The 22147-nt window shown below is 43.4% G+C and overlaps 1 protein-coding gene across 15 annotated transcripts in view; it reads right to left on the reverse strand.

Moving 5' to 3' along the window:
• LOC102777248 (NLR family CARD domain-containing protein 3-like) overlaps positions 1-22147 on the reverse strand; it is a 1099208-nt gene that overhangs the window by 963582 nt on the left and 113479 nt on the right. For 3 of the 15 annotated variants that reach the window (XM_087837890.1, XM_087837907.1, XM_087837908.1), the window contains one exon: positions 19997-21366. The exons of 3 other annotated variants lie outside the window; for them this stretch is intronic. In XM_087837890.1, the coding sequence (XP_087694016.1) occupies positions 19997-21366 (1370 nt within the window). Of the gene's footprint in view, positions 1-3437; positions 3457-10990; positions 11165-14230; positions 14405-17572; positions 17747-17959; positions 18134-19568; positions 21367-22147 lie in introns of those variants that run through there. 9 more of the 15 variants (XM_087837895.1, XM_087837892.1, XM_087837894.1 and 6 more) reach the window with 8 other exon arrangements.

Raw genomic sequence — 22147 nt, forward strand, 5'->3', positions numbered from 1 at the left:
TTGTCTGGTGACTGACAAGAACTGGGATGAGGGACTGCCATTCCTACTGTTTGCAGCTCGTGAAGCAAAACAGGAGTCCCTTGGTTTCAGCCCTGCTGAGTTAGTTTTTGGGCATAGTGTGAGAGGGCCACTAAAAACTCTGAAAAAACAGTTTTTATCTGGTGTGCAGCCACAATCAAATGTGTTTGGGTTTGTCACGCAGTGTCGGGAACGATTGTACCATGCTTGTGCAATGGCTAAGAAGTCTGTCAGCAGCCCAAGGGAAGATGAAGCGGAAGTATGACAGGAAGGCAGTGCAGCATTCTTTTAAACCTGGTGATCGGGTACTCATGTTGGTGCCCACATCTGGTCCATCTCTGTCAGCCCAATTTGCGGGACCATATGTGGTAGAGAGCAAAGTCAATGACACAGACTACATTGTTCGCACTCCGGATAGAAGGCGCAAAACACGGCTCTGCCATATAAATATGCTGAAACTGTTTCACTCTAGGGAAGACGATCGCAAAGGCTCCATCTCACTCATTTCTGTGCCCATAAACCATGACGATGGTTTGGTGAAGGGTAGTGAAGGTCAGCAGAGCGGCAGGCTCGCAAACTCAGAGGTTCTTGGTGCCTTAGACACGTACCTCTCCTATCTTCCTCATGACGAGAAAGATGACGTGAAAAATCTGATCCAAGCGCACTCTAGTCTGTTTGGGGATGTACCATCTAGGACTCCAGTGTTAAAGCACGACATTGACGTGGGTGATGCGTGCCCTATTAAGCAACACGCATACCGGTGCCCCCCACTCAAGAGGGAATTAATGAAAAAAGAGGTACAGTACCTGCTTGAAAATGGTTTGGCGATACCTAGCCATAGCTCTTGGAGCTCTCCATGTCTGCTGACACCAAAGTCAGATGGTTCTCCTCGTTTTTGTACTGATTTTAGGAGGGTAAATGCAGTCACAGTCCCTGACTCATACCCGTTGCCTCGCATGGAAGACTGCATAGACAGTATTGGACCCACCACCTACATAACAAAGCTAGATCTGTTAAAAGGGTACTGGCAGGTTCCTCTAACTAGCAGAGCCTCTGATATCTCAGCATTTGTTACTCCAGACCATTTCTTGCAGTACACAGTGATGGCGTTTGGCATGTGGAATGCACCAGCCACTTTCCAACGACTTATGAACTTTGTGTTAGCGGACATTAACAATTGTAATGTGTATTTGGATGACATTGTGGTATATTCTTGCTGGACTGATCATTATTAGCCAATACTAATTTGAGGTGAATTGGCATTATCTGCTTATGCTAACAATGTTTTTTTTGTACTTTTTAACAATATGAGTAGCTAATGTGAACACTATTTTTCATTCAATTTTAACTTTTCCCCTGCGATGTGAAGAGTTAATGCTAAATAAGACGCCATTAGTGGCCAATTCTAATTTTAGGTGAATAACCATTAGCAGCTAATGCTAATACCATATTTTCTAATTTGAAGTGAATTAGCATCCTCCGCTAATGCTAACTCTTTTCCCTTGCATTATAACAATGTGAGCAGCTATTATTATATTATTCTTATTAGCTATTATTATTAGCTAATGCTAATTTGTTGTAAGTTTAGCATTATCGGGTAATGCTAACACTTTTCCCTTCCCTTTTAACAATGTTTGCAGCTAGTGCTAGGTAGGATTATGCTATCAGCTAATGCTAATTTTATGTGAATTAGCATTATATTAGTGAGGAGTTAATACTAAGTAGACTCTACAATGTTTTTTCTTACTTTTTAACAATACGAGTAGCTAATGTGAACACTTTTTTATTCAATTTTAACTTTTCCCCAGCAATGTGAAGAGTTAATGCTAAATGGGACGCCATTAGTGGCTAATTTTAGATGAAAAGCATTAAAAGCTAATGCTAATACCATATTTTCTTGCTTTATATCAATATCAGTAGCTAATACTAGGTACGTAGCCATCATTAGCTAATGCTAATTTAGGTGAATTAGCATTATCCACTAATGCTAAAAATGTTTTTGCCAACTCTTTTCCCTTGCAATATGACAATATAAGCAGCTAATGCTAAGAAGGCTGCCATTATTAGGTAATGCTAATTATTATGTGTGTTAGCATTATCCGCTGCTGCTAGCAATGTTTTATCTTACCTTTTAAAAATATCAGCAGCTAATGCTAACATTACTTTCATTTCAGTTAAGCCTATTTAGAAAGAAAGTACTTTATTGATCCCCGTGGGGAAATTCCTCTCTGCATTTAACCCATTCACTCAGTGAAGCAGTGGGCAGCCATTGGGTGCCCGTGGAGCAGTGTGTGGGGACGGTACCTTGCTCAGGGGTACCTCAGGGTAGCTGTTCAGGGGAATCGAACCCCCGACCTTCTAATCATGGGGCCACCACTCTACCTACCGAGCTATCCCTGCCCAATTTAGCATTAAGAAGTTTATGCTAAATAGGCTACCATTAGTGGCTAATGCTAATTTTAGGTGAATAAGCCTTGGCAACTAATGCTAATACCATATTCTCTTGAATCTAACAATGTGAGCAGCTAATGCTAAGTAGGTTGCCGTTATTAGCTAATGCTAAATTATCCGCTAATGCTAACAATGTGGTTGCGGCTCCTCCAAACTATGGCCGCGGCAGGCTAAACATGACGACACAGATGACGCGGAACAATAAACACATAAAATACACTTCTGTACCATTTGCTCCTTTTATTCCACATGCAACTGTCCAATATACAAATCAGGGCCTGGGATTAACTATTAAACAAATAACTGCAACTCACCAATAACTGCACTAACTACTATGCCAAATTACAACTTGGTCTATGGCAGTGGTTCCCAAACTTTTTTTGCTGGGCCCCCCTTGTTTTACAAGAATAATGTTCGCGCCCCCCCTCGCTCGCTCGCGTGCGGGCACGCACGAACACATCCTCCAACCACACACACCCATATTTTGCTCCATTGCAGTTTATTTCACACCTCAAACATTTAGTAAACAATTAAGCAAATACAAGTAATCTGCAATAAATTACAGGTAGTAAGAAAATAAACTAATAGTCTTTTACGCTACGTCCACACCTACACGGGTATTTTTGAAAACGCAGCTGTTTCGTCTCACCGAAAACTGAGATTTTTTAAAACTCCTTTTTTGCGTTTACGTGTGGACGAGGAATACAGAATTCGTCATGCAGCATCAAAGGTATGTGCCTTTTTTCACGTCACGCTGTGCGCCACGTTATTGTTTACATGAGATGAATTGCCGAATGGCAGATAGAGATGAAATACTGTTAATCTGACTATCTGCAGGTTTTACACGCTTACATATACACGCAGTTACTGTCCCTCCATTTAGAAAGGCAGAGGTGTCATGGTGTAATTATTTTACATGTAGCTGTTTTTTTTTCCTGTGTAATAATATTCAACATTGCTATCAATACATTTTTCAAAAAAATCCCTCTGCAAAATGGGTTCAAAAACATAAACAACTGTTGGATGCTGTTTATCCGTGATTTGAACCGGGGGAACAAATCGTGGCAGGATCAGCCTGATATTATTTGTATCCCGCTGTAACTTTACTGTATAAAGAGCTAACATCTCCAAAATGTCAGGAGTAGTTAGTCATTACAACAAGTGTTTGTGAACTACAAATCAAGAATGTGGGATACTGTTTGTCGGTGATTTAAACAGCCCAGCGCTGCTCCCAACTAGTGATGGGATTTCCTGCTCTTTTTAGAGAGCCGGCTCTTTCGGCTCCGAACCGGCTCTTCAGGTTGTTTTCTTGCTTTAATTATTTAATCATTAACAATAATATAAAATTTTGCAGAAAAGGAATAACTAATATTAAAAAAAGTGGTTTTATTTATATATGTTTATATATGGCCCCTAGAGACAAAGCACGTACAAACTCTAAAGCATATACAAACTCCAAAACACATTTCTAGCGTTAACTGAACTTCCAAAACAGAGCTACCCAGATCACTTAAATTACACAATTGAAAGCATATGTGTATTGTTTGTGTATTTATAGACAAGCACTCATATTTATTCAAATAATTTAAAAAAAAGTTCATTTACCTGTTACTACCACACACCAAATCTGGTTGTTGATACTTCCTGGCTTGTGTAGCCACTAGGTAACAAAAGCTCAACACTGCCCCTAGCATCCTGGAGCACTTCCATTGTCTTTTGTACTTGATTCTGAGTTTGTATGTGCTTCTGAGTTTTTACGTGTTTTGGAGTTTGTACATGCTTAGGAGTTTGTACGTGCTTCAGAGTTTGTACGTGCTTTGTCTCTAAGGGCCACCATAAATATACTTTATTTATTCACTCCACATAAAATGTAATGAATAAATCATATAATACAAAAAACAACTATTTACATTTTAAATTTTAACTATTTAAATTTTCAGCTTTTTCCTTTTAAACAAATTTAACGTGAAACAACACAAAACACTGCAAACCACAACACAATTAAATATAAATTAAAATATTAAAACAAAATTAGATGCACATTCTCTGTCATAAGGGCGTGCATGATTTCTGAATCCTTTATCATCTGCAACTGAAAATAGTGGATGATTACTGTACCTTTCTAATGTGACGTTGTTGTCCCTCGCTCTCTTTCTCTCTGGCTCTGTTCCTGTGCTACTGCGAGTGTAACTAACGCCCCTCCCCCCTCTGCCCAGCGCAAAGTACAGGCCGCGCGTGCGGAGTTTAGCGGAAAAAAGGGCGTGAGAGAAAGGGGGGGAAAAACAAAACCTCACGGCTCCCAATAAGGAGCCGGCTCGCGTCGTTCACTTCAAAGAGCCGGCTCTAAGAGCAATTTCGTTCGCGAACGACCCATCACTACTCCCAACGAAGGGAAAACCAATCCTGCAGTGAGACCTACCTCGGCACTTGTGCAGGTAAAACCAAAGGGAAGATATGCTTCACCATATTTTCTAGTCTTTGGCTTAGAATGAAATTGGTTTGGAAACATATTCAGCGATGCTTCATCTCCTGCTTTGCGTTTGTGTGGGCTTATCTAAAGATAAGCTCTGGCGGACTTGGTTCTATGGTAGGTCTTAAAGGGTTTAACATCAAAGATTCAGTGGAGATGCTAGCAGTGTCCAAGCGTTGTTGTTTTTTTTTTTCCCTTTTCATACCGCGTCCCACGTGAGTTAGTGCGTGAGGTTGAGAGGTACCGGCTAGATATAGTTGGGCTCACCTCTACGCACGGCTTGGGCTCTGGAACCAGTCTCCTGGAGAGGGGCTGGACTCTGTCTCAGTCTGGAGTTGCCCCTGGTGAGAGGCGGCGGGCTGGGGTGGGTATTCTAATATCCCCTCGGCTTGCTGCCGGTACGTTGGGGTTTTTCCCGGTGGACGAGAGGGTTTGTTCCCTGCGCCTTAGGGTCGGGGAACGGGTCCTGACTGTCATCTGCGCTTATGCGCCGAGTGGCAGTTCGGAGTACCCAGCCTTCTTAGAGTCCCTGGGGGGGGTGCTGGAAGGTGCCCCACCTGGAGACTCTGTTGTCCTGCTGGGAGACTTCAATGCTCACGTGGGTAACGACAGCGAGACCTGGAGGGGCGTGATTGGGAGGAACGGCCTCCCTGATCTGAACCCGAGCGGTGCTTTGTTATTGGACTTCTGTGCTAATCACAGTTTGGCCATAACGAACACCTTGTTCGAACATAAGAGTGTCCATAAGTGCACGTGGCACCAGGACGCTCTAGGCCGCAGGTCGATGATCGATTTTGTAATCGTATCACCAGACCTGCGACCATATGTTCTGGACACTCGGGTAAAGAGAGGGGCTGAGCTGTCAACTGATCACCACCTGGTGGTGAGTTGGATCAGGTGGCGGGGGAGGACGCTGGACAGACCTGGTGCACCTAAACGCGTAGTGAGGGTGTGCTGGGAACGACTAGCAGAGGCCCCAGTCCGCGAGATCTTCAACGCACACCTCCGGCAGAGCTTCAACAGCATTCCGAGGGAGGCGGGGGACATCGAGTCCGAATGGACCATGTTCAGCGCCTCCATTGCCGAAGCTGCTGCATTGAGCTGCGGCCGCAAGGTGGTTGGTGCCTGCCGTGGTGGTAATCCCCGAACCAAATGGTGGACACCAGAGGTGAAGGGAGCCACCAGGCTGAAGAAGGAGTCCTATCGGGCTTGGTTAGCCTGTGGGACTCCGGAGACAGCCGACAGGTATTGACAGGCCAAGCGGAATGCGGCTCGGGCAGTGGCTGAAGCAAAAACTCGGGTGTGGGAGGAGTTCGGAGAGGCCATGGAAAAAGACTTTCGGACTGCCTCGAAGAGGTTCTGGCAAACCGTCAGGCGTCTCAGGAGGGGAAAGCGGTGCTCTACCTGCACTGTGTATAGTGCTGGCGGAGCGCTGCTGACGTCGACTGAGAAAATTGTCAGGCGGTGGAAGGAATACTTCGAGGACCTCCTTAATCCCACTGACGCGTCTTCCGAGGAGGAAGCAGAGTCTGGGGATGAGGGGAATGACCCGCCAATTTCTGGGGGCGAGGTCACTGAGGCAGTTAAACAACTCCTTGGTGGCAGAGCCCCTGGTGTTGATGAGGTCCGCCCCGAGTTCCTGAAGGCTCTGGACGTTGTAGGGCTGTCCTGGCTGACACGCCTCTGCAATGTTGCGTGGAGATCAGGGGCAGTACCCGTGGATTGGCAGACCGGGGTGGTGGTCCCCATCTTTAAGAAGGGGGACCGGAGGGTGTGTTCCAACTACAGGGGGATCACACTCCTCAGCCTCCCCGGGAAAGTCTATGCCAGGGTGCTGGAAAGGAGAGTTCGTCCGCTAGTCGAACCTCTGATGCAGGAGGAACAATGCGGTTTTCGTCCTGGTCGCGGAACACTGGACCAGCTCTTCATCCTCTCGAGGATACTTGAGGGTGCATGGGAGTTTGCCCAACCAGTCTACATGTGTTTTGTGGACTTGGAGAAGGCATTCGACCGTGTCCCTCGGGGTGTCCTGTGGGAGGTGTTGCGGGAGTATGGGGTGTCTGGCCCATTGCTACGGGCCATTCGATCCCTATACAACCGTTGCAAGAGCTTGGTTCGCATTGCCGGCAATAAGTCGGACTCGTTCCCGGTGGGTGATGGGCTCCGCCAGGGCTGCCCTTTGTCACCGGTTCTGTTCATAATTTTTATGGACAGGATTTCTAGGCGCAGCCAAGTGGCGGAGGGCTTTCGCTTTGGTGGCCTCAGGATCTCATCTCTGATTTTTGCGGATGATGTGGTTCTGTTGGCTTCATCGGGTGAGGGCCTCCAGCTCGCACTGGAGCGGTTCGCAGCCGAGTGTGAAGCAGCGGGAATGAGGATCAGCACCTCCAAATCTGAGGCCATGGTTCTCAGCCGGAAAAGGGTGGAGTGCCCACTCCGGGTCAGGGATGAGGTCCTGCCCCAAGTGGAGGAGTTCAAGTATCTTGGGGTCTTGTTCGCGAGTGATGGGAGAAGGGAGCCGGAGATCGACAGACGGATTGGGGCTGCAGCTGCAGTAATGCAGACGCTGCACCGGTCCGTCGTGGTGAAGAGGGAGCTGAGTGTAAAAGCGAAGCTCTCAATTTACCGGTCGATCTACGTCCCTACCCTCACCTATGGCCACGAGCTGTGGGTAGTGACCGAAAGGACGGGATCGCGGATACAAGCGGCGGAAATGAGCTTCCTCCGAAGGGTGGCTGGCCTCTCCCTTAGAGATAGGGTGAGAAGTTCGGCCATCCGGGAGGGGCTCAGAGTAGAGCCGCTGCTGCTCCACATCGAAAGGGGCCAGCTGAGGTGGTTTGGGCATCTGGTAAGGATGCCCCCTGGGCGCCTCCTGGGTGGGGTGTTCCAGGCATGTCCCACCGGGAGGAGGCCCCGGGGCAGACCCAGGACACGCTGGAGAGATTATATCTCTCGGCTGGCCTGGGAACGCCTTGGTGTTCCCCCGGATGAGCTGGAGGAGGTGGCTGGGGAGAGGGAGGTCTGGGCCTCTTTGCTTAGGCTGCTGCCCCCGCGATCCGGCCCCGGATAAAGCGGATGAAGATGGATGGATGCCGCGTCCCCCCTGCAATGGCTCTGTGCCCCCCCCAAGGGGGCGGGCCCCACACTTTGGGAACGTCTGGTCTATGGCATCAATTAGTGCACAAATATACAAAAACCATCAAGTTACAGTCAAAATACATCAAAATAATTCAAGCTGCGCTCAAGCTACGGTCAACAGAAAGTTTTGCCTAACGCTCACCCTACCTTTCTGCTCATCAACATCAGGTGCTGTGAACAGGTGAGTGCAACCAAATTTATCATCTAACACACCCATGAGACACGCCCCATACCCCTGCACCAATACAGTGAGTCCATTTAAACCAACCCACTCAAAAAAGGAACAACTCATATGGCTCCTACAAATGTTTTTTCTTACATTTTAACAATGTGATGTGTGTTACCATTAATAACTATTGCTAATTTGATGTGAATTAGCATTATCAAATAATGCTAACTACTTTCCCTTGCAGTATAAAAATGTGATTAGCTAATGCTAAGAAGGCTGCTGTTATTAGGTAATGCTAATTTGATGCGAGTTAGCATTACCCGATAATGCTAACACTTTTCACTTCCCTTTTAATAATGTGAGCAGCTAATGCTAAGTAGGCTGATATTAGCAGTTAATGCTAAGTTGATGTGAATTAGCATTGTATTAGTGAGGAGGTAATGTTAAGTAGATTGCCATTAGTCGCTAATGCTAATTTTAAGTAAATAGAAATTGGCAGCTAATGCTAATACCATATTTTCTTGCCTTATAACAATGTGACCAGCTAATGCTAAGCAGGTGCCATTATTAGCTAATACTAATTTGAGGTGAATTAGCATTATCCGCCCTTGCTAACAATGTTTTTTCTTACTTTTTAACAATACGCCACTAGTGGCTAATTCTAATTTTAGATGAAAAAGGATTAACAGCTAATGCTCATACTGTTTGCTTTGTAAGAATGACAGCAGCTAATGATACAAAGTCTACCGTTATTAACTAATGCTAATTTGATGTGAATTTGCATTATCCGATAATGGTAACTCTTTTCCCCTGCATTATAACAATGTCAGGCGTTAATGCTAAGTAGGCTGCCATTTAGGGGCTAACTCTAATTAGGGGTGAATAATTATTAGCAGCTAATGCTAATACCGTTTTCTCTTTCCTTATAACAACTTGAGCAGCTAATGCTAATTTGATGTGAATTAGCATTATATTAGTGAGCAGTTAATGCTAAGTAGGCTGCCCTTATTAACTAATACTACGTTGACGTGAATTAGCATTATGTGCTACTGCTAATACTGTTTTCCCTTACTTTTTAACAATGTGAGCGGCTAATTCTAACGCTGTTGTAAATAGCTAATGCAAATTTAAAGTGAGTTAGCATTATCCAATAATGCTAACACTGTTTTCTCTTACTTTTAAAAATGATAGTAGCTAATACTAATACTCTTTTCCATTGGGTAACAACGAAGTGAGGAGTTAATGCTCAGTAGGCTGCTTTTAGCGGCTTATTCTAATTAGGGGTGAATAATTATTAGCAGCTAATGCTAATACCGTTTTCTCTTTCCTTATAACAATATAAGCAGCTAATGCTAATTTGATGTAAATTAGCATTATATTAGTGAGGAGTTAATGCTAAGGAGGCTGCCATTAGCAGCTAAAGGAAATTTGAGGTGAATCAACACTAGTAGCTAATGCTAATACCCTTTTCTCTTGTGTTATAATGATGCGATGTTAATGCTAAATAGGCTGCCATAAGTGACTCTTTCCACTTGCATTATAATGATGTGAAGGGTTTAATAATAATAATAATGGTTTGGATTTATATAGCGCTTTTTTCAAGGCACCCAAAGCGCTTTACAATGCCACTATTCATTCACTCTCACATTCACACACTGGTGGAGGCAAGCTACGGTTGCAGCTACAGCTGCTGGGGCAGACTGACAGAAGCAAGGCTACCCCTGTGGCCAACACAGTAGGCGGTAGGGTAAAGTGTCTTGCCCAAGGACACAACGACCAGGACAGAGAGCCCGGGGATCGAACCGGCGACCTTCCGGTTACAGATACGCTTCCCAACCCCCTGAGCCACGGTCGCCCCATTAATGCTAAGTTGGCTCCCATTAGCAGCTAAAGCTAATTTGAAGAAAATAAGCATTAGTGGCTAATGCTAATACCCTTTTCTCTTGTGTTATAATGATGTGAAACGTTAATATTGTTCTCAAACAACAGAATGAGAATGAAATATTGATTCTAACAGGGCCCATAAACAGCATTAGCTTAGCAGCATTAGCTTATCAGAGTTTCCATCATGGTCACACAAATCCTTAGCAGAGCAAAGTGGCCTACTTAGCAATAGCTGCTCAAGTTGTAGAAAGCAAATGAAAAACAGTATTAGCATTAGCCGCTAAACGTGCACTTGAGAACAAATCTATTGTGAATTCAGCTGTGAATGTAGAGTTTCCAGTAAGCTTCCATTTCCAAATGTTAGCTGCTCCTGTCTGGCTCTTTGTCACACACACAGACTGAAATGATTCACAGCCTTGTTTCATCCTTCTGTCAGTGTCACTGACTGTCACTGTGACTGTGGACATACAGCATGGGAAACATACACATGGCTGACACTTTATTAGGTACACAGTGGCCACTATCTCAGGTATAGTACACCTGTGACCTAATAAAGTGTATCTAAAGTTACAAAATGTTGTCTCTGTCCAAATATTTATGGACCTAACTGTAGGTCTACTTTTAATGAAACTCTCAACATGACTTATCACTTATCATTAATGTTCCTGCAAACAGACTCCTTGGAGACCCCCTACATAAATATCCATGTACTATCCAGCTAGACTAGTGTGTCTGTCCCTGAAAATATTTCTGCATGTGTGATTGTTCATGTATCATCTGCAGGAAACAAACAGGAAGTGAGTGAAGGACACAGGAAATGTTTCCAGCTCTTCCTCCTCTATCAGACATTCTCTCCATACCTGAGAGTGTCCAGTCTCCAGCCTGGATCCTTCAGTCCAGCCGACAGAAGCTTAATTCCTGAGTTGCCTGGATGATTGTAGCTCAGGTCCAGCTCTCTCAGATGGGAGGGGTTGGAGCTCAGAGCTGAGGCCACAGAAGTACAGCCTTCCTCTGTGATCAGACAGCCTGACAGACTGCAGACACACAAAACAACAATCCGTCTGTTATCCAACTCTATGGCAGCATAACTAAGGGATGGTTCAGGGTCACCTGAAAGTAGAGAGGGTGTCTGTCTCCTGAACTCAAACTGGGTGCTGCTTCCACACGCAGTCCAACATAGCCAGGCTTTCTTTGCTGCTTTGACAAAACCTCAAATCCCAGTCAGAGATGATGAGCATCATCACAGTGATGATCATTTCTCTGTTAACCCAGGCTTTCTGCTTCAGGATCTGTGCACGCTCACACAACAAGGAGACCTTTAAACATCATTTCACTAAATGGATGGACTGAGCTCGGCCTACAGGTGAACTGGATAAATAAAGATTTGACCTCAGTGTGCTCAGTGTTACTGTCTATTCCTAACATATTCCTAACATGATAGCTGCACTTTAGAGCTCTAAAACTGGAACTGACACATATTTAAACTCTACATGTTACTCAGTACATTCAGTTCTGACACTCGCCCACAGTCCAACAAAGGAAACATGGAGATCACATCAGTTTGTCACCAAAGTCTAATTATTCCAGAGGGCAGTGTTGATACAAATTATTTGTAAGCAAAGTTGAGTTTTTTATCGTTGGAGTGCTTCATGTCTGAAGTATCACTTAAATGCATTACACACTGTTGATGGCAGCAAACAAACCACTCAAACAAAAAGAGGCGGGAGACATGGGCACACTACGTAGATTCAGCTTGTGGGAGGAGTCTAGATAAACCAAAGAAAGACATGCTAACAAACGCCACAGTGAAGTGAGTAGCTACAAACTGCAGGCTGATTAGTGTTGTTGAAGAAGTCAGTCTGAGGAACGTTCTTAGGATCAACAAATGCCGGCATGTATGAGCCTCCCTCAAGACGCAGCATCACAAGAAGAATACATGAGCTGTAGAAAAAGGAGAGACTACGAAAGCCACAACGCTACAACCTGCACCAGCTGTTTGTCTCTCTGGAGACTACTGGGCGTGGCTGGGTAACCATGGTTACCTGGGAGTTACAGTACATGATATTAATGAAGAGTGGGAGCTGCGTTCTGTAGCAAACAATTTGTTATGAGGTAATCAGCTGATCTTACTTTAACCGGAAGCCCTTCACAACAATTGCAAAGCCGTTATTTTGTCCAACTACCATCAGTTCGTCTGTACTGATGGTAACTGAAAGTCACACTAATGTCGTTTAGTTTGTATAGTTTATGTAGTAGAAGTATACTACAGTACCCTGATCACTGATAGGATAGATTTATGTAGATATACACCTTTGTGTTTAACATTACTGCATTATAGTACTGTGATCTTTGACCTTATATATGGTTATGTTAGCTATACTGATGTATGTACATATATGTACGTACATATAACTGGATATGTAACTTATCTATTCATCTTATTTGTCATGTATTTGTATTGTGTACTTCCTTTTTGTAAGAAACCACACACGTGATCACAGCCACAAGAATCAATCAGTCAAAGAATAAAGTGCCTCAAACCAAACCTTAAGCTCCTTATTCCACACGCTGGGATCATTTGGCCTTCAGTGGTGTTCTGGCTGACACACCAGAGTGACCGGAGTGCTAAACAGTGTCATCCCTGATATCTCCACTACATTTAATCGTGCTTCAGCTTGTGGCTGCCGTTAGCTGGACTGCTAGTTAGTTGATCTGTTAATTAGCTGGTGTGCTAGTTAGCCAGTGTGCTAGTTAGCCGGTGTGCTGACCAGCGAACCTGTAGGTTACAAGATGAGGTTGTCTGTCTGATGAGCCAGCTCTCTCAAGGACTCTCTTCACCTACCGCTTACTGGTGATGACCAGAGGGGCCGATGGCGCAATATTGCAGCCTCGCTACTGTCAGTCCGTCCCAGGGCAGCTGTGGCTACAACTGTAGCTTACCTCCACCAGGTGTGTGAATGTGAGAGTGAATGAATAGTGGAATTGTAAAGGGTATTTGAGGGTCTCGCAAAGCACTATATAAATGCAATCCATTATTATTATTAGAAGCATCTTTAGGCCTGGCTGTGCTCATTCTTCCTCCAATCTCTCCTTACCAATGATAACAACTACATCAGTATTAGCTCAATAACAATTTCTGCAATTCAATGGTGGACATTCATTTTTAAACCTTGTGTAAAACGATAAAACCTAAAAGTCTGAGTATTATTCTTTGCGCAAACAGCTCTTGCAGGTTCCCCCGGACTTAATAATTAAATAATAATAATAAAAATAACCTTTCCTTTAAGCAGCTGTTCAGGCTACTAAACTAATCCCAGAAATAACAAGTGACACCATTGATAGTGGAGCTACCTTTAACAGGTGAAACTGATTTGACCTATAAGGCTACTGCAGTTACTTCTTATCAGGGTTAGTAGGGAAGACATCTGGATGAGGTAGTCAGTAGTATGTAGTTAGTACCGGGGGAGTCCCCTCCCCCACATCGGCACCAGAACCCTGTATTATCTACAGGGTAAGACTGCCTGTTTTATCAAACTATGGCCATTACTACTGTGATCATTTGCAGCCCAGTGTGCCGCTCTCTCTGCTGGGATGAACCACTGGAGCTCACCCAGTCATCCCTTTCTTTCTCTCAAGAAGAAGTGAAATAAATATATTTATTATGTTACGAGTCTAATATTCTTTAAATCAAACTGTAATGAATAAATCAAGCAAGAAGATTTGGTGGCTCCAAGTGTTGTAGAAGAAAAGATAAACATCTCATTTTGAGAAAAAAGCCTTTAAAATTAAGTACTGTGAATAAAAAACAAACAGCGAACCAATCAGTAGTCGCCAATATCCTCCTAATTTCATTCACAAAGAAATCAAATATATATATATTATGGGCCCAAAGGAGCCTAAATCTTTAAATCAGGCAGTACATGAAGTATTTTTTTAAATAAACAAAGACATGACTATAACAACTTTTAGTAATTCAGAGTCCAATTATCCACTCAAATGTAAATAAAAGTTCACTTGACAGCTGTATAAAAGTTACCTGTTTATACAATAATATAAATCCCATTTCAAATGATCATCTGTGGAAAAGTTTGAATCCTGACCTGAGAGTTGCCACTGCACACTGTGAACTCTTTAGTCCAGCAGACAGAAGCTTCACTCCTGAATCCTGCAGGTCAGAGTTACTCAGGTCCAGCTCTCTCAGACTGGAGGACTGGGAGCTGAGGACTGAGGACAGAGCTTCACAGCTTCTCTCTGACAGGTTACAGCCACTCAGTCTGAAAAATAAAAGAGAGTCTAAACAAAAATATTCATGTAGAGTTTGTTATTACATTTCACAACATTAAATCTTGACTTTCTATTTTTAAAGGAAACATAAACATACTAAGATACAACATCATATGAACCAGTCTTACTTGTTATCATCTATCGTCCACCTGGGCCTTACACAGAGTTTCTGTCTGATTTCTCAGACTTTATATCTAATTTAGTTCTGAGCTCAGATAAAATAATTATTGTGGGTGATTTTGACATCCATGTTGATGCTACAAATGACAGCCTCAACATGGCATTTAATCTGTTGTTAGACTCAATTGGTTTCTCTCAAAATGTAAAAGAACCCACCCACCACTTTAATCACACTCTAGATCTCGTTTTATCATATGGCATAGAAACTGAACATTTAACAGTGTTTCCTGAAAACCCTCTCCTGTCTGATCATTTCTTGATAACATGTACATTTACAATAATTGATTACGCAGCAGTGGAGAGTGGACTTTATCAAAGTAGATGTCTTTCTGAAAGCGCTGTAACTAAGTTTAAGAATGTAATCCAGCCACTGTTATCATCGTCAATGCCCTGTACCAACACAGAGCAGAGCAGCTATCTGAACGCTACCCCAACAGACGTCGATTATCTTGTTAATAATTTCACCTCCTCACTACGTACGACTCTGGATACTGTAGCTCCAGTGAAAACTAAGGTCTCTAATCAGAAGTACCTGACCCCGTGGTATAATTCTCAAACACGTACCCTAAAGCAGATGACTCGTAATCTGGAGAGGAAATGGCGTGTCACAAATTTAGAGGATCATCATTTAGCCTGGAGAAATAGTTTGTTGCTTTATAAGAAAGCCCTCCGCAAAGCCAGAACAGCTTACTACTCATCACTGATTGAAGAAAATAAGAACAACCCCAGGTTTCTCTTCAGCACTGTAGCCAGGCTGACAAAAAGTCAGAGCTCTTTTGAGCCAACCATCCCTTTAACGTTAACTAGTGATGACTTCATGAACTTCTTCACAAATAAAATTTTTATCATTAGAGAAAAAATTACCAATAATCATCCCACAGATGTAATATTATCTACAGCTACTCTTAGTTCCATTGATGTTAAGTTAGACTCTTTTTCTCCAATCGATCTTTCTGAGTTAACTTCAATAATTACTTCCTCCAAACCATCAACGTGTCTTTTAGACCCCATTCCTACAAAACTGCTCAAAGAAGTCCTGTCATTGATTAATTCTTCGATCTTATATATGATCAACCTATCTCTAATAATCGGCTATGTACCACAGGCCTTCAAGGTGGCTGCAGTTAAACCTTTACTCAAAAAGCCATCTCTAGACCCAGCAGTCTTAGCTAATTATAGGCCAATCTCCAACCTTCCTTTCATATCAAACATCCTTGAAAGAGTAGTTGTCAAACAGCTAACAGATCATCTGCAGAGGAATGGTTTATTTGAAGAGTTTCAGTCAGGTTTCAGAGTTCATCACAGCACAGAAACAGCTTTAGTGAAGGTTACAAATGATCTTCTTATGGCCTCTGACAGTGGACTCATCTCTGTGCTTGTCCTTCTTGACCTTAGTGCAGCATTCGATACTGTTGACCATAATATCCTATTAGAGCGATTAGAACATGCTGTAGGTATTACAGGTATTGCACTGCAGTGGTTTGTATCATATCTATCTAATAGACTCCAATTTGTGCATGTAAATGGAGAGTCCTCTTCACACACTGAGGTTAATTATGGAGTTCCACAGGGTTCAGTGCTAGGACCAATTCTGTTTACATTATACATGCTTCCCCTAGGCAGCATCATTAGAAGACATAGCATACATTTTCACTGCTATGCAGATGACACCCAGCTCTATCTGTCCATGAAGCCAGATAACACACACCAATTAGTTAAACTGCAGGAATGTCTTAAAGACATAAAGACTTGGATGGCCACTAACTTTCTGCTTCTTAACTCAGATAAAACTGAGGTCATTGTACTCGGCGCTGAAAAGCTTAGAAATATGGTATCTAACCAGATTCTTACTCTGGATGGCATTACCTTGGCCTCCAGTAACACTGTGAGGAACCTTGGAGTCATTTTTGACCAGGATATGTCCTTCAACGCACATATTAAACAAATATGTAAGACTGCGTTCTTCCATTTGCGCAACATCTCTAAAATTAGAAATATCCTGTCTCAGAGTGACGCTGAAAAACTAGTTCATGCATTTATTACTTCCAGGCTGGACTACTGCAATTCATTATTATCAGGATGTCCAAAAAACTCACTGAAAAGCCTTCAGCTAATCCAAAATGCTGCAGCAAGAGTACTGACAGGGACTAGAAAGAGAGAGCATATGTCTCCTGTTTTGGCTTCCCTTCATTGGCTTCCTGTTAAATCCAGAATTGAATTCAAAATCCTGCTCCTCACATACAAGGTCTTAAATAATCAGGCCCCATCTTATCTTAATGACCTTGTAGTACCATATTTCCCTATTAGAGCACTTCGCTCCCGCTCTGCAGGCCTACTTGTTGTTCCTAGAGTATTTAAAAGTAGAATGGGAGGGAGAGCCTTCAGTTTTCAGGCCCCTCTTCTGTGGAACCAGCTTCCAGTTTGGATTCGGGAGACAGACACTATCTCTACTTTTAAGATTAGGCTTAAAACTTTCCTTTTTGCTAAAGCATATAGTTAGGGCTGGACTAGGTGACCCTGAATCCTCCCTTAGTTATGCTGCAATAGATGTAGGCTGCCGGGGGATTCCCATGATGCATTGAGTTTTTCCTTTCCAGTCACCTTTCTCGCTCTCTATGTATTAACAGACCTCTCTGTATTGAATCATATCTGTTATTAACCTCTGTCTCTCTTCCACAGCATGTCTTTTATCCTGTCTTCCTTCTCTCACCCCAACCGGTCGCAGCAGATGGCCGCCCCTCCCTGAGCCTGGTTCTGCCGGAGGTTTCTTCCTGTTAAAAGGGAGTTTTTCCTTCCCACTGTCGCCAAAGTGCTTGCTCATAGGGGGTCATATGATTTTTGGGTTTTTCTCTCTATCTATGAAGCGCCTTGAGGCGACTTTTGTTGTGATTTGGCGCTATATAAATAAAATTGAATTGAATTGAATATGGATGAACTTTAATTAATAATCCTAAAAACAAATTGTTTTCTGATCTGACCTCAGAATATTCAGTTTACAGCTTAAACGTTGTAGTCCAACAGACAGAAGCTTCACTCCTGAATCCTGCAGCTTTCTGATACTCAGTTCCAGCTCTGTCAGACTAGAGGACTGTGAGCTTAGAACTGAGGACAGAGCTTCACAGTTTTCCTCTGAGAGTTCACAGATGTTAAGTCTGAAGATAAAAACATGAAAAAAAGATTGTTGTTAAAGTGTAATCAGGGTGCAATAGCTTATTGTCTTGTGCTGAGCAAGTTAGTAAAACTTCACTTTAACTTGGAAATGAAAAAAATGCTATGAAACAAGGATAACTGGATAAAGATATAAACAAAAACAAACATCAAACACATAAACAAACAGAACTAAACTGAATACAAATTGATCTGACCTCAGAACATTCAGTGTGGCGTGTGGACTCTCCACTGCAGCAGACAGAAGCTTTACTGCTGAAGCTTTCAGGTTGTTGGTACTTAGGTCCAGCTCTCTCAGACTACAGGTCTGGGAGCTGACGACTGACAACAAATTTTCACAGCATTCCTCTGAGACATTACAGCTGCTCAGTCTGAGAGAGAAAAGGAAAAAACAAAAAAAAACAAAAAACAAACAATATATGTGATCAAATTAAATTTGTTTATATGTTGAACCTTTTTTTTTTTTTTTTAAACCTATGAGACTATGAGTGCTACCAATCCAGTGCAAATGATTGGTACCTTGATGGTACCTTGCTCAGGGATACCACAGGGTAGCTATTCGGTGGATTCGACCCCTGACCTTATGATCATGGTGCGACCACTCTACCTACTGAGCTAATAATTCTGTGTATAATATCATACAATATTAACTAAACCAATTGTTTTAGAAAATTTTAGTAATTCAATAATCATTATGCTCATTACCTGTGTAGTGTGAGGAACACTGGATTTTAAACACTAGCTGTATAAAACTCTTCCTGTTAAAGGTGCGTATAAAGGAAATGAGCTGAAATCCTTTCTTCCTTCTCTAACCCCAACCGGTCACAGCAGATTGCCGTTCCTCCCTGAGCCTGGTTCTGATGGAGGTTTCTTCCTGTTAAAAGGGAGTTTTTCCTTCCCACTGTTTCCAAAGTGCTTGCTCATAGGGGGTCATATGATTGTTGGGTTTTTCTCTGTATCTATGAAGTGTCTTGAGGCGACTTTTGTTGTGATTTGGTGCTATATAAATAAAATTGAATTAAATTGAATTGAAAATGCAGACTTCATGGAGAATGTTTGCTGTCAGGATATATCAAAGACAAAGCAGAGATCCATCCACTCTCTTCCACTAAGCCCACAGAGGGACAGAAAACCACTCTCACTCACACCTGCATGAAGTTTAGATCACCAGGTAATCTAACTGCATGTCTGTGGACAGTGGGAGAAAACTGTAGAGGACCCAGAGTGAACCCACTGTAATTCTGTGGGAACACTGGTTATGGAAGCTTTACAGTTACATATGGTTACTGACAAGAAACACGACCTTAGAGGCAATTTCAGTAATGAAGACCGAAGTTCTCCCTCCATACGGGATAAAAACATGACAGCACAGCAGAGATTTATATTTAAAAAGGGAGAGTGTGCACTGAAAGTGAGATACAAACTTGAACTTAAATTACGAACATCAGAAAAAGATGTAGGTGAAGTCTGGTAGCTGAAGTTTGTGCTTTAGAATAAAACAACCAAACTCCTGGAGTTGTAGACAAGTGAACAAGCTGAGGATAATAAACCTGTCAGAGGGGCTGAAGCATCAGTGCTCATGTTCTTATAGGCTGGGTCTGGATTGTCCTTTGATAAGAGTTATAGAACAAAGTGTGTTTTAGAAATGCTGGAGTGAAACATTAAAACTACCATATATTTACTGAGTGACTGATGATCATTTAATTCACTATTTAAAAAAAACTATTACAGTGCTCTTTGAACTCAGCATTTCTGATTTATTTCCCGTGATTTTAACAATGAAGCGATGACAACATGTTTACTTACAGAGCTTTGTTGGAGGCTTTGACCACTGGCAGCATTCTCAGAAGAGCCTCCTCTGAAGTAGAGTATTTCTTGAAGTCAAACTCATCCAGATCTTCTTCTGATGACAGTAAGATGAAGGTCAGAGCTGAGCACTGAGCAGGAGACAGTTTACCTGTGGAGAGACTTCCTGAAGTCCTGTATTGTTGGATCTCCTCCACTAGAGAACGATCATTCAGTTCATTCAGACAGTGGATCAGATTGATGCTTTTCTCTGCAGACAGATTCTCACTGAGCCTCGCCTTGATGTACTGGACTGTTGCTAGAGTGATTCCTGAGATACTTCCTGTCTGTGACATCAGGGCTCGTAAGAAAGTCTGATTGGTCTGCAGTGAAAGACCCAGGAGGAAGCGGAGGAACAAGTCCAGGTGTCCATTTGGACTCTGTAAGGCCTTGTTCACAGCACTCTGGTAGAAGTGTTTCTCTGCAGATTCTCCTGTTTCAGACTTCTGGAAGGTTTTTTGTTCTTCCAGCAGATTGAGTCCAGAGTTGATGAAGGTCAGATGGACATGAAGAGCAGCCAGAAACTCCTGAACACTCAGATGGATGAAGCAGAACATCATGTCCTGGTACAGTCCTCTCTCCTCTTTAAAGATCTGTGTGAAGACTCCTGAGTACACTGAGGCTGCTCTGATATCGATGCCACACTCTGTCAGGTCTGATTCATAGAAGATCAGGTTTCCTTTCTGCAGCTGATCAAAAGCCAGTTTTCCCAGAGACTCCATCATCTTCCTGCTCTCTGGACTCCAGTGTGGATCTGTCTCAGCTCCTCCATCATACTTGACCTTCTTCCCTTTGGCCTGAACCACCAGGAAGTGGATGTACATCTCAGTCAGGGTCTTGGGCAGCTGTCCTCCCTCTCTGGTTTCCAGCACATCCTCCAGAACTGTAGCAGTGATCCAGCAGAAGACTGGGATGTGGCACATGATGTGGAGGCTTCGTGATGTCTTGATGTGGGAGATGATCCTGCTGGCCTGCTCCTCATCTCTGAATCTCTTCCTGAAGTACTCCTCCTTCTGTGGGTCAGTGAACCCTCTGACCTCTGTCACCATGCCAACACATTTAGGAGGGATCTGATTGGCTGCTGCAGGTCGTGTGGTTATCCAGAGGTGAGCAGAGGGAAGCAGTTTTCCCCTGATGAGGTTTATCAGCAGCACATCCACTGAAGTGGACTTTCTAGGGTCAGTTAGGATTGTAGTTTTGTGGAAGTCCAGAGGAAGTCGACACTCATCCAGACCATCAAAGATGAACACAACCTGGAAGTCTTCAAAGCTGCAGATTCCTGCTTCTTTGGTTTCAGTAAAGAAGTGATGAACAAGTCCCACCAAGCTGAACTTTTCCTCTTTCAGCACATTCAGCTCTCTGAAAGTGAATGGAAATATGAACTGGATGTCCTGGTTGGCTTTGTCTTCAGCCCAGTCCAGGGTGTATTTCTGTGTTAAAACTGTTTTCCCAATGCCAGCCACTCCCTTTGTCAGCACTGTTCTGATTGGTTCATCTCTTCCAGGTGAGGCTTTAAAGATGTCTTCTTGTCTGATTGTTGTTGCTGGTCTGTCTGGTTTGGTCCTGGATGCTGTTTCAATCTGTCTGACCTCATGTACATCATTGACCTCTGCAGTCCCTCCCTCTGTGATGTAGAGCTCTGTGTAGATCTGATTCAGAAGGGTTGGGTTTCCTGCTTTAGCGATCCCCTCAAACACACACTGGAACTTCTTCTTCAGTGCAGATTTAAGGTTACGTTGACATACCGTAGGAAAATGTTCTGGGAAAAGAATGCAAAACATTACGTCTCATTTTTTTAAAGCATGGATATTTGGCTACATGTTGGTCCATCTCTTAAGACAATAACAAATGTTCTAGTCATCCATCCATTTATATTTTTCCGCTTATCCAGGGATAAGCAGCAGCCTAGGTAGAGAAGCCCAGACAACCCTCTTCATGACCACTTCCTCCAGCTTGTCTGGGGGAACATCAAGGTGTTCCCAGACAAGCCTGGGTCTGCCTCGGTGGGACATGCCCAGAACACCTCACTTAGTAGGTGCCCAGGGGGCATCTTTGTCAGACCCAAACGACCTCAACTGGCTCCTTTCGATGTGGAGGAGAAGTGGCTCTACTCTGAGGCCATCCCAGGTGGCCGAACGTCTCACCCTATTACTAAGGCAGAAGCCAGCAGCCCTTCAGAGGAAGCCCATTTCCACCGCTTGTATCTGCAAACTTGCTCTTTTGGTCACTAACAACATGACTATAAGTGAGGTTAGGGATGCAGATCGACAAGTGAGACTTTTGCTTTTAAACTCAACTCTCTCTTCACCATGACGGACTGGTACAGCGTACGCATCACTGCAGCAGCAGTACCACCAATCCGTCTGTTCTCCCGTCACTTGTTAACAAGGCCCCGAGATACTTGAACTCCACTTGGGACAGGAACTCATTCTTGTCCAGGAGTGAGCACTTAACCCTTTTCCGGCTAAGGACCATGGCCCCAGATTTGGAGGTGCCGATTCTCATTTCCACCACTTCACAATCAGGCATGAACCCTTCTG

This window comes from Neolamprologus brichardi, chromosome 3 (assembly GCF_056152115.1).
Source record: "Neolamprologus brichardi isolate AB-2024 chromosome 3, ASM5615211v1, whole genome shotgun sequence".
NCBI lineage: Eukaryota > Metazoa > Chordata > Actinopteri > Cichliformes > Cichlidae > Neolamprologus > Neolamprologus brichardi.